This window comes from Pinus tabuliformis, chromosome 6 (genome assembly GCF_031772625.1).
Source record: "Pinus tabuliformis cultivar Carrire ecotype Pingquan chromosome 6, CPIR1, whole genome shotgun sequence".
NCBI classification, from domain to species: domain Eukaryota; kingdom Viridiplantae; phylum Streptophyta; class Pinopsida; order Pinales; family Pinaceae; genus Pinus; species Pinus tabuliformis.
In genome coordinates, this window is record NC_142292.1 from 397279181 (window position 1) to 397293132 (window position 13952).

The window sequence follows — 13952 nt, forward strand, 5'->3', positions numbered from 1 at the left end:
AGTTGACTAGTAATTATTGGTTGTCAAGTAGGCCGACTTGAAGAGCCAATGGATGTGTCACTTCAAATGTGACGTTGAGCCCTTCTTTATGGTATATATAGAAGGTGATATGAGGGTGATAAAAGCATCCATTTGGTGAGCAATACATCTCAAGAAGAGCACTGAAATCTACGTGGAGGAGGCTTGGAACAACATTTAGGGACGAGTTACGACATAGAAGTTGCAACGAAGTTTGTCATTGTATCTTGTATACCATAGACTGCTGTATTATTCAGATTTGGTTTAATATAACGAAGATTGGGATTGTACAATTTTGCTTAAAATTGTGTATCATTGTGTGTATTGATTTACTGTTTTATATTTCCACTGTGCAAATTAGTTTATGGTTGAGATTCTTGGTTTGGTAGTGTTCGTGATTTTAAGACTCTAACCTAGACCTAAGGTTGTGGAAATTCAACATTACATAGATTTGATAATGAGAGGCTTGGTTCCATAGACAAAATTGCTCTAACTTTTTCAAGGTCTAAACTATGTTGGGGTCTAATAGATTGTAACCACTGTAAAAATGAAGACTACCTGAGATAACTAGCTATGGATTTCTAAAACAGACTTTGGATAGCTTTGATTTCTTGAAATTTTGAGCCATTTGGTCCATATTGACTGAGATCCAGAACTTTGATCTTTCATAAACTAGGTCATAAACACTTCTTCAAGACTACTCTTAGACCTTAGCTCTAATAACATTTTGAAGTTCGATTGAAAGATTGAATTTCTAATCATGATAATTACTTGTAACTGTATGTTTTTCCATTTAGCATTTACTTCATTCATTAGGTCATCAAGCAATTATACAAATACAATGCACAAAAAAACAAGGAACACCAAAAATTAGGCCAGAAGCTAGGGCAAAATGCACAAGGGGAAAAACCCATCAATCCTTCCTTACAGCTTATTCGTCAGTAAGAGAAATCCAAGTCAAACTAACCAGTGATCCAAGTGTTAAGTCAGCCTCGAAACTCCGCCATGTTTTCCCCGCAAGATAGTTAACCAATCTGCCACATGTTTGTCCTTTAGATGTCGCGTCACACAAAGATAGGTAGCTCACATTTCACAGAAATAATAGCCTTCCTGCCACTCGCATTACACAGAGATAGTAGTCTTTGTGTACCTCGCATGACACAGAGATAGTAGCCTTCCTGTAGCTCACATCACACAAAGATAGTAGCCTTCCTTTAGCTTGCATCACATAGAGATAGTAGCCTTCTTGTAGCTTGCATCACATAGAGATGATAGTCCTCAGATGTTTGAATTTCTCTTCCAGTCCTCAGATGTCTGAATTTCTCTTCCACAAATGAAGTCTAAATTAGTTGCCAAAGATGGAGAATAGATGCCAATATATAGTTGTTCATTCATGTGAAGCGACACGTCCTTTGGGCAAGCGACCCTATGGTCAAAACCCTCCTCCTAACTCACACATAAATAGAAGTTCGATTGACCTCATTGACATCTCGTCCATCACATCAATTCGATCTGAAACAAGGAGATTCATCCACACGTGTGAAGGAGAAAATAGGAAGAATATTTTTATGTGGACCAGCTCTCTTATCTTTTGTTTGACCAGTGTTGACTTGGGATTATTTGATTCTGTTTGACTAATATTTTGACTAGTTTTGGAGGCCGAAAGTTTCAATGGTTCGTTGACTCTATTTGACCGAAAATCTGCTCATGTTTTGGCTCATTGACTGAGGGTTAACCATGGGTCAACTATGCTTTGACCAAAATCTAATTGTGGTTCATTGATTGTGATTTGATCGAATTTCAACCCCTTTTGTTCGCTAACTCAAGTTGAAATTTGGCCCCTCTATAGCAAACTTTGACTTGGACCAACATTGACTATTTTCTCTCTCCTTTGACTGGTTTGACTTTGGAAATATTGAGGTCAAGGATTGGAATTTTGTTTGGAATATTTTGATGTACATTTTGATGAATTGAACTCTCTCATAAGGAAAGATTGTTGGGTTTTCCCTTGTGGGTTTTTCCCTTGTCGCTGACCTAAATTTTGGTGTCTCGTCTTCTTATTGTATATTGTGATCTCTATTGCTCTATTGAAGAAGTGAATGGTTGAAATTTTTCATGTATAACTGCTTAATGATTGGAATGTTATAAGAAGTCTAATTGTATCATTGGAAGTAGTTGTTAGTTTGAAAAATTGTACTAGTCTTGATTGCACTAGAAAATCAACACTATCCACTACCTCTTCCCTTTCAATTATTCTTTGGACACTTCTAACCACCTTCTTCACCTCAAAAGTGAAATCTATAGGTTTGCTAGAGAAGACATCTATCAATAGTAGTATATAAACATTACTTAGATCTCCACTCCTCATGCTCTTGGTCCTAACATGGCCTTCCACTTGGAACACTTTTTGCAGTTGTCAAATGTCTTTACCTTAGTAATTCTTTTTAATTAAAGGAATTAATAAAGTGAATTTAATATCTAATGAAATATAATGTTTTTACATTAGTGAATTAGATGAATCTAGACTGTTGATCTGGACTTAATCTCAACTGTCAATCTCATTGAGAGATTAGGGGTTATAAAGACTTAGTCATCAATGGTTATTTGATTCGATTAAAGTGAAATGGATTTTATTAAAGTGAATTTAATATCTAATGAAATATAACATTTTAACATTATTGAATTAGATGAATCTAGATCGCTGATTTGAACTTAATCGCAGTCGTCGATGTCATTGAGAGATTGGAGCTATCGGGACTTAGTCATCAATGGTTATTTGATTTGGTTAAAGTGAAATGCCTTTTATTAAAGAGAATTTAATCTCTAATGAAATATAACATTTTTACATTAGTGAATTAGATGAATCTAGACCAATGATATGGACTTAATCTCAACCATCAACCTCATTGAGAGATTAGGATTATAGAGACTTGTTATTTCATTAGGTTAACAACTCAAAATTATAAAGGAAAAGCTAAGTAAAGAATAAAGATACATTTGAGAGATTGACATACAAAGAACAAACTTAAAGAGATCTTAACAAGGGTGATAAAGGAGTTACATCCAGTGATCAGGCCCAAAGAAGACAGAAAGGAGTAAGCAGCGGAGGATATCAGCCCACATACAGGCAATAACCAAGCCGTACAGGGGGAAATTTGCAGACATTTGGACAGGCCATACAACAGTCATGCACAGGCTGCACAGTAGCTGCAAGCAAGCCTTACAGCAGCCGCACGCAGGTCATACAGCAACAAGCAAGTTGAGGGGTGATTTAGCAAATTTTTGGAGGGCCATACAAGCCATACAGGTGCCTAGAAAAATTCAGAAATATTTATATAGCTTGCATTTGTTTTCTCTGTGGGCCATTTTCGCATTAAGGGAGCCCTTATTTTAATGAGAAGATGATTTGAAGGGCAAAAATATTTCTGCATGTGTGAAAATTGGTTTCACTTGCTTCCACTATAATTTTGCCAGTTAAAAATTCCAATTTGTGTTTTAACACAAGCCTCAATCATTGTTGTATGTCATTGTAGACATTTTTCAAATAGATTTAATGATATCATAGAATTACAACTGATTTTCTTGCAACTATGTTTTCATCTTCAAAAATACTTCTTTCTAACTTCATTTCCATCTGTAAACTTTGACAAATAAATTTTAAAGATTTAGTTATATAGATCAATGTTGCATGAATCGCACTTGTATAAGACTCGTCTGGCTATAGACTCAGCAACCCGTATAAGACTCGAGTACGACCGATATAAGACTCGGCAAAATTTCCATCCATTTCCCTTTCCTTCCACATGATCTCCAAAAAAAATAAAAAATAAAAAACAAAAATCGAATTTTGAGGGTCTCCACGGGTCTTATGTGGGTCATATGTGGTTCTTCACGGGTTCAATGCAGGTAGCCGAGTTCTATGTGTGTTATGGTAGGTACGGGTATAAACTGCGGGTTCTATGCGAGTGACCCATCTCGCTATAAAACCCGTCAAGACCTGTGGGTACTCATGGGTCTTATAAGAGTCATGCTACACTGATATAGATAGATAGATAGGATTTCTAGTCAATTGAGCTTAGCTTGGATGGTTGAGTAGAACAATGGTTATCCTCCTCTCCCCCAGATTCAAGTCTCATAAATTGACATGTTTAAGCTCTGGAATAGAGTAACTATATAGCGCTATTAAGTAAGTATATATTGTGGGTTGGCCTCATACCAGTAACCTCACTCTTGCCTTCAAGCTGAAAGGGAGGCCAATTTCTTTCCCAAGGCGGCCCCAATGCCCAAAATTTTCCTTGGAAAAAAATATAGATAGGATTTCCTACAACGATAATATCATAGATAATTAAAAATAAGAGTGCAAGGTTAATCCAACTGTAAAATTTCCTTAATTGCAGCAATTGGAATTTAATCTTCCATATACTGCAAATTGTCTTCAGAAATTAACCAAGACAAATAACAATTAAATCACTACTGCAATTTTAACAAATAATAACAAGGACTGAGAAATAATGTACACACACAAAATAATTAACGCCAGTGTTTTTGGACAAATTGTCCCCAGAAAGAACTCCTTGCCTCTCACTAGCAAAGCTCCAACAAATATTTTTCTCTTCACAAAGTCCCCCTCTACAGATGTACTCGGCCTCTCTATGCAATTCGCACTCCTCCCAGCGATTCCCACTAGCTCTCCAACTCACACTAGTTTCTCCAGTAATTCGCACTGCCTTCGGGAAAATTATTCTGCAAGCAAACTAGCCTCCAACAACTCATTTGACCAACTCGCACTACCTCCGAGTGATAGCTCCGGCAACTGGCAACTGAAACGATCCTCCCTATCACTCGCACTTGCTAACTGGCTATTCACTGCTCAGCTCGACCTCTTCTTCTATTGATGAAATCGACCTCCTTCCTCCTACGGGAAATAGGAAATCGCTGAGAAAAATCATTTGGAAATTTTCTCCCCGGTCTTCTTTGTTGAAACCCTTTTGTTGATGTCTCCCTCGCTCAACTGCACCCTTGCTATCTTTGCAATTGGGTGATTCGAACCCTGTGTGATGTCTCCAACTAACCCATCAATTTGTTCTTATAATCTCTAGTTGGGAAACCAACGACCATGATCTAATCACAATCGATGGCTTAGATCATCTTGACCCCATCAAGTGACTTTTCCAGAAGTCTCTACAGAAAAATCTATTTACCTCAATTAATCTGATTTAATTAAGCAGTTTTCCTAAGTTAGACTTAGGAAAATAATAAATTATTGGCTACTTAATCTAATTAAGGCATTTTCCTTTGAAACTTTTTATGGGTCTTGGAGATAATTATTTTCTTGTGTTCATTAGCCTCTTAGACACCGATAGAGGCTAGAACACTTGTCCGAGCTACTCAAAAACTAACTCCACCCTTGATTTTTTATATGATTGAATTATATCCATAAATAAGATAAAAAAAAATCATGTGCTATATGCCATGCCTAACAAACAGTCAAATGGTTGGAGCCCTGCTACACATATTGGAGGGGGAAACTGCATAAAAACTAACAAAAATTGGACATAACCTCTACATAAGCTATGTTGAAGACTTGCATCACAAAACAATGAACAAGAAGAAAATGCACAGAAACAGCCAACCAAATATCAACAGATATGTACGAAAGATTGAAAATCAAAGTCGTTAAAGATCTGTTAAAAATTATGGAGCATAAAGATGGATTAAGGTCTTGATGCATGAATCCTTTCAGAAAAAAATTAGTTCTTTCACAAAAAAGCTTCTGTTTTCTGGCCACATATACCTGAGTGCCCCAGTCCCCAACATGATTTCGACGAAGAACGTGAACCTTAGAAAACTCTAACATCCGAGAAAGACAATCACCAATGATTGTTGACCTCAGATGGCCAACATGCATTTCTTTAGCAATATTAGGAGAAGAGAAATCCACAACTGCTCTTTCTATGGGCAGGACAGGAGCCCAAGTACCAATGCCATCCAGTAACATATGCCGAATTCTCTACATCAAGAACAAAATTTTAATATTATGAAAGGAATTATCAAAGTTAACTGAAATCTAAACACCAAAGCATATTAACAATGTTCAAAGATCCATCATGAAAGAAGAACGCATGTCTAAAGCATTGTGCAACCTCTGCGATCCATGAGTTTGACAAAACGAGATTAACAAAACCAGGACCTGCAACAGAGCTCCTTTCTATCATGTCAGATTGGGGTAAGTTCTTCATTATTGCCTGCATATGAAAAAATTTCAAAACGTTGAGAGAATAACAGAGGGATTTGTTTCAACCATTTAACAATCTTCACATATAAACATTGCACTTATCGTATTGCAGTTCATACAAAATAACAGTAACATGAGTCATGACTTAACCATTTGACATCAAATACAAAAGAGAAAATAAAGATCAAGCAATTTCAATGCAATGGAGCATCAAAACAGACCACAGCAATAAAGCTTATGCAAGACATAAGCAAACCTTTACCTTACCATTTGAAAAATGTTTAGTTAAGAGAGTTACCTACTCTGCAATATTTTATGAATATGATCCTGTTCAGTCGTTTTGAACTGTCATTCTACTAAGTATTAATCTGCTAATTATTTATCTACTAATGCAAAATTTGTTTATTCGTTATTCATCCTTAGGTGACTCACACAATGTTGAAGTGGGTGGTTTTATGCTGTCTGATGCATAATTCACTGAAGATCAGCAAGGTGGTGTTCTAGAAACTACGAGAACAATGTTGAATTTGTAACTATGGTCAGTCTTCATAATGTATATTTTGTCACTTGATGTACTTGTATTTATTATTGTAAAGCATATCTTAAATGCTAGAGTCAAAAGAAATATTTATTTCGAGTCAAAGTTTCATTGTGACTTTTAAAAGAATATAATTTGAATTTTTGAATTGTAATTTTTGGCTCCAAAGTTGTCAAGTCGGTCTCCCTCAAAGTCAAGTTTCACCCTGGCTAAGTACACACCCATTCGGCCATGACAGACAACTATATAAAGGCAGTTCGACCTCCTACACTTGGGCATTCACATTCTCTCACACAAGACGAGCTCTGGGCAAGCAAGCGAAGGACAAGAAGGATGAAAAGGAGTCGGGACAAATAGAAGGATGAATTGACTCTCCCTTCTCTCGCTTGCAACTCGCACATGTGGATTGGCTCTTCTCTCTCTGGTTCGCTTCTGGGTAACTGCAGGGGCCGAAATTTCTGGGGTGACTGGCAATTGCAGGAGGGCCAAAATTCTGGGTAACTGCAGGGAACGAAATTTCTGGGGTGACTGGCAATTGCAGGAGGGCCGAAATTCTGGGTTAGGACAGGCATAACAAATTGCTAGATCAGATTGGGAGGCTTGACTTGGAGGGGAAGACCAGGTTTGACCATAGGTCTAGGTGTGTCTCTCATTGAACAAGAATTTCTCTATTGAAAAGGTTGTTGGGCTTTTCCCCTTCGTGGGTTTTCCAAGGGTAGATCATGTCTTCTTTTGTGCAATGTGATCTCTACTGTTCTACTGCTCTACGGTTCTTTATGGTTGAATTTCTCAGTATAATTGCTGAATGATATAGTGGAATAAAGTAAAAGAACTATATGAGAATCATGTGTTCTTTTGTGGAATGTGATCTCTACGGTTCTTTATGGTTGAATTTCTGAAGTATCATTGCTGAATGATATATTGGAATAAAGTAAAAGAACCATCAGAGAAGCAACACTAATCAGGGCACCAAGAGCATTGTTAGTCCTTTGCTCAGAAAATCTGCAAACTTCAGCTGATCTCAAAAACCACTGAATTTACAACAGGTCAAAAGATGCACAAACAAAGACATTCACATGCGGGAGAGTGAAAGCATTGATTGTTAGTCCTTTTCTCAGAAAATCTGCAAACTTCAGCTGATCTCCAAAACTAATGAATTTACAACAGGTCAAAAGATGCACAAACAAAGACATTCACATGTGGTAGAGAGAAAACATTCCTCATTGATTTTATTCCAATGTATAGTGTCTTGTTACATAGTTTCAATGATAAGGTAACAGATGTACATTACAAATACATTCTGTAATCCACGAACTATAATTCCTAACACCTAACATATGACTTAATTAAGTCATTATAACCACACAACTCAACTTTATAGCATCACATTACACCTTTATTTTGAAATAAAATGTCCTAACCTAAGTAATAATAAAAAGTAGGACCATTATAAAATAATAGATTCTATCATCCTTCCTTGATGGTCAAACTGGAATAGACATCAAGCTTATCTCTGAATTTGATAAACATATAACCGGGAGGCTTGATGAAAATATCTGTAGTTTTCTTCTAGGGCACACAATTCTGCACTTCAATATTTAGTTTGGCCATTATTTGAAGCGAACAAAGTTCGTTCTTCAGTTTAAATACTCCAGAAGACTTGCAATATGTAGATCTCCATTGAGATACAAGATTATATATTAAATGTATGAATAAAAATGATGATACAATTGAGAATGAGGGCCCTGTATATATAGCCAGGTAAGCACCCTTTCGTATCACCTTAGACATGCCTCTTTGTTTAATTAATTATTAATTAACTAATCACTATTACAATCATTTATATTTATAATATTTATATATATTTTATTCATAACATTGCCTTCCTCCTCAAAAAAAGCTTTGTCGTCAAAGCTTGTTGATGCAAAAGGCTTGATCTCTTTTTCGGTTTCGAATGTCTTCTCGTCTCGGAGCTATCATCTTCGTCGATACAAGTTGATATGATCTTCGAAGTAACAAATAAAATTGTCGCACTAAGAAGGGATCAAACCATCCTAGATTAATCTTCTGTGGAATATTCTGATCATTGGAATTTTGTAACGAAGTGTCTTTATAGGACTGGATTGAGGTTACGTCAATATTCTTTGGAACATCAGTGTGTTGTTTCTGCTCTAAATGGTCCCGATACGTAGCTTGGTTGAGTTGTCTACTCTCATGATTTGGATGTCGATAGGGAACTTATTAGGTGTGTGGAAATTTTTTGATTTTCTTCTCGTGAGGATGTTGTTGAGTTGGTTACAAGGCTCATTGTAATCATTTCTTACCTCATGACCAATCAATGCATATAAGTACACCATCACGAGGCTCATTGTAATCATCATCTTATCGATTATCTATTATTCAATACACATTCTTATATATTTGCAGAAATCCTCAAAGGAGATCTTCAATGCCCTAGTTAGTCTTTTCTAGAGTCGAAACATAAACAAGAAAATGATATTGTGGAACAAACTCAAATCCATATAGATCACCAGATCAAACACAATCATCAGCAGTAAATCTATTGTAGGGAAGGAACAGCGATAAGAGATTTCACAATTATATCTTTTCATAAAGGACCATATGATCCCCCATGTATCCAAGAAGAATACAATAAAGGAGATGTTCGATGCCCTAGTTAGTCTTTTCCAAAGTCAAAACATAAACAGGAAAATGATATTGTGGAACAAACTCAATTCCATAGAGATGACCAGATCAAACACAATCACCAGTTACCTTATGAAGATCACATAGATTCATAATCAGATGGCAGCAGTCGAAGAGAAGGTTGCAATATAAAAATAGTGAACATGAATGGTTTCCCAACTTCATGGTAACCATTTGTCAAAGGTATTTGCACTCAAAAAAACCTCTCTGACTTCGAAAGGCTTTGGGATGACAGGATCCAAGAGGAGAATCAGATGGATTCGAAGACCAGCAAGGAGGATGGTGATGAGAACCTAGCTTTATTTGGTCCGTCAAATAAGGAAAGAGGCAAAGGACCCAACAAATATAAAGGAATGAGTGAGGAGTCAACCTCACACTGAGGAAAGGACTCGAGTATAATCAAGTGAGTCGTATTTCATATGCACAGTCTTCATGCATCACAGTGTCCATAAAAGAAGAGCGGTAAAGGGAAGCAGCAGAAAAGGTAGCAATTTCTACAAAAACTCAGATGAACAAGTTTGCTCCTTCCTTGTAGAATAGAACTATATTCTCTTCCAACATTGCACTAACTTTTACAACCAAATATTCACCAACAAGCTCAATCATTTTTCTTCGTTGTCATCCAACATCAATGATTCAAAGATTCAATGAAGACTAGATAAATGCCCATGCAAGATAATAGGTTCAATGTCTTCTCTCCAGCATGCTTGGTGACAATTTAAGGGATTTAAGCAACTTGATCTTCCTATCTTCCTATCTTCCTCATTAAAGTGCCCCTTATAAAATTAAACCCGAGATCTTATGTAACTAAAAATGCAAAACTAAAAATCATCCTAATGTTGATCATATCGAGCCCTAAGCTTTTGTTGACCCTTATGTAAAATATTTGTGACCAGATAATGGATCTTTCAAATGTGGCACGTATACCTTATCGCCTTGTTAGTTTTTAAATACCCAACAACTAATTTAGTGAATCTGCAGCAACGAAAAAAACTAAACTGAAACCTTCAAATACATTCACCAAACATACTGAATATTCTAACCTAGCATGCACAACGAAAAATAAAATCTAAAGACAAAAACACCATAAAACACAATGACACCAGAGATACCCAGGAAACCCCAATGGCCTGGTTGAAGGTGACGTTGCCTGAAAAATCTAAGAATTGAATGCTTCTTCTCCTTGCCTCTCTGCGCTGGTCTAAGTTCCCTACTCGCTGAACAAACTGGCCACAAATGCAAAAAAAAACACGCAATTCTAATGCCAAAAATCGATCTATCCACCAGCTGCCTTATCTTCCCTTTATAACTTGACCTGTGCCCCACCCAGCACTCCCAAAGGCTGAGAATACTTTATAAAATAAGGTTGAGATCAAATTATAATTTGACTTTGGAAAAATAAATTTTTCCTAAGTCAATACATAAGAAATAATTAAATCTGCAATAGTCGAAGTCTGTGGATCCTGCTATCTGCTAGGTTGCACTGAGCAGAATTTGAATCCCCCATAGCCCAAAGTATAAGGCACTCACAATTTTTTCAGGTCTACAAGTCAACAGGCACCTGTTGACCTTTTCTCTCCTCTCTCTACTTTTCTTCTCTCTCAAATTTCGCAACCCTGCAGGGAATTGTATTAAATGTCACTAGTATGATAACCTTTTGTAAAAAGCTTAGGCGACTTGGGACTCAATCGTCAAGTAAGTGCACTCTACAGTGTTTTTTTTCGCTTATCTTATTCTTGTTTTTCCTCGATGAATAATTAGCTGAGTTTTTTCACTCAACTACCTCCAAAGTTGGAGTGACAGCTTGATGATTTAGCCCTGGGTCCATCCTAGTGCCTAGAGTCTATGCCTATTACCATACTAAGACATATCCAAAGTGTTGCAAAATTTGATTAGGTTTTGATAGGATTTTTTAATTTGTTAAAAAATTCCCACAGGACGGGATTTTTAATTAAATTATTCAAAAAATTGTAAATAAGTGAGCCTATAAGATGTTGAGGGCATATAAGTACTTAAATTCATGCTCTCCACCCCAACATTCTTTTAAGGTCCACTTTTAAGGGTCAAAAAATGACTTTTAACCCCGCAAAACCCACTTCTCCTATGTTAGTGACATAAAGTGGTGAAAAAAATTGCAAAAAATAATAAATGGTGAACACAATAAATGTGTCACCAAGTGGAAATGACAGGGAAATTCAAAATTCAAGTCAAAGATCAGTTGTTTGTTGAGTTGGAGGCCATCTTGGGGGTTTGATTTCCAAGCCATGATAAGGTCAAGTCAACTGTCAGTTAGGGAGCTCGATTTTCCACACCAGCAGGCTAAATTTCATTGCCTGATGCTCACGGATTTGATGGGCAGGTCAAGGATCAATGTTTCCAGATTTTGTGGGAGTTAACTCCCACCTCTCTCTCCACCTTAACTCGACTCACACACACAGCAGATACGCTGCCAGTTAGCAGCTCCACGCAGCCAATTGAAAAAGGGTTACACTGCAAGTTAACAGCTCACACAGAAATAGGTTTTGCGTGGCAGATCTGTTGGGGTCACTCCCAGATTTCGTGGGAACTTGCCTCCTCTCCACTCTTCTCTTATCACATGTGGCAACACTTAAGGAACCAGCGCTGATCTCAAGGGAAATATGCACATGCCAACAAGGAAGTACGCGCCAGTTTTGTGCCACTTACAGCCAGTCCAAATTACACATGGAGAATTCGACCTTGCATAGAGATTGTCACCTCTTCCACTTGTCATCCAGTTTTTGTATTGGGATTTCCTCGCATTTCTGTATAAATGTAACCCATGGGTTCATTGTCTCTCATGGTTAGGAAGCTCATGCTTGGGTAAATGTTGTCAGTCCATTTTTGCTTATGATAATAAAGAAAAGACTTTAGAAGTTCTATCTTGGGGTGATGTTGATGACTCTTTCTTGATGCAAGGTATACATGTGTTGTTTCGAACTTGATTTGTTGCATTTCTTTTGGTAAATCGAGGCCCAAATAGTGGCAGTATTGCCTAGGGAGAGGTAGACAAGTATTTGTATATCCTCTAATAGTTGTGCAAACCTGAATAGAAGACATTGTGTACTTGTGAATATTACAAGTTATCGTTTTCCCTTTTGCAATCTATTCCTTGAATTTACTAATTGTTGGATGCAAGTATCTTAAGTGTAGCTCAGGTGATCTTCAAGGATTGAGGGTTGGAGAAATCATTGGTTAGATCAACCAACCTTCAAGAGTCAAGGAAGTCAGGATCTCGACATCTTTAGGGGCATCTGAAGACATCCAAAGGAAGGACAACTAAAAGGGCCTAGCACTTACTTCCTTGGGTTAGCTTATGAACTTTTCATTGAAAATCTAAGCTATTTGGAGGCTATTTAGTGGTTGTCATGACTCACAACAGCTACAAATTGGCCAAGAAGAGCTGGTTTAACCCAGCATATTTTGGTTGCCATAGGGTAGAGTTTTATTCAAGTTTTAGTAGTCATCTTGTAAATTTTTCTAATTAAGTTTGACCTGTAATCTTACGGATGCCCAAGTAAGCTTGGCATCCTTCACCTTGTCTTTTGTTGACCCCTTTTTGCAGGTATTGAGTGTCTCCTAAGGCTCACCTTTCTCTCATCTTTGGTGGGCAGACTGTACCTCAATTTGAACATAAAATTTCTGAAATCGTGAACAAACTTGGTGTTGTGTCTTTGGACTGATATTGGGCAGCTGGGGACTTGTTCCTCATAAGTTTCTCTTGTTCGTTTTCTGCAAAGCATCATCAATTTATTCAAGGCATCTTATCACAAGTTTGGAAATTGCAATTCCTTTCATTTATGCAATTAGTCTAGTTTAGTCTTTTAACTTGTTATTTCTATTAGATTTGAGTTCCTTTGCATTTAGAGAAATTAACCTCCAGCTTAACTGGTTGTATAGTTTAATAGGGCCCCTTTTCACCCATTTCTTTTTCCAAGTTTGGAGATGGTAAACACTCAACTTGCTAAATCAGGTTGGGAAGCCCAATGTTGAATCTACTTGCGAGTGGGTTGACTTGAAAAATCAGATGGATACTCATTAACGAAGCTGAGTTTCTCCATGTTGGATCTCCTTACAGCCATCCTTATCTTTGCTAGGATAAAGTTTTGTGGGAAAAGTTTTACATTTAGATTGGGAGCAATCTCTCTAGTTTACACTAACTCAAGAGACAACCTAATTAATTCTAAAATCAACCAAGAGGCAATTCATCACATTTTACATTTCGCATTGTCTACTTGATATCATTGCTTTTGATTTCACAAGTTGATTTACAAATTGGCAAGCACATTTATTTCAATCCTTTCATTTCCAAGTACTTTACTTTTCCTTCAAGGACCTGTTTGGATTATTGGCACTGGTCTCTTTAGTGATCATATATTTAAAGTTGCTTAAATATTTCATTCATTGGTTTGGCACTCTTATATATGTTTCTTCATG

The 13952-nt window shown here is 36.9% G+C and overlaps 1 protein-coding gene across 3 annotated transcripts in view; it reads right to left on the bottom strand.

The window, feature by feature from the left end:
* LOC149258976 (arginine--tRNA ligase, cytoplasmic-like) overlaps positions 1 to 13952 on the bottom strand; it is a 284232-nt gene that overhangs the window by 227954 nt on the left and 42326 nt on the right. For all 3 annotated transcript variants that reach the window (XM_089417091.1, XM_089417083.1, XM_089417097.1), the window contains exons 5-6: positions 6162 to 6263; positions 5813 to 6028 (exon numbers count right to left, since the gene is read on the bottom strand). In XM_089417091.1, coding sequence (XP_089273217.1) covers positions 5813 to 6028; positions 6162 to 6263 — 318 coding nt within the window. The remainder of the gene's footprint in view (positions 1 to 5812; positions 6029 to 6161; positions 6264 to 13952) is intronic.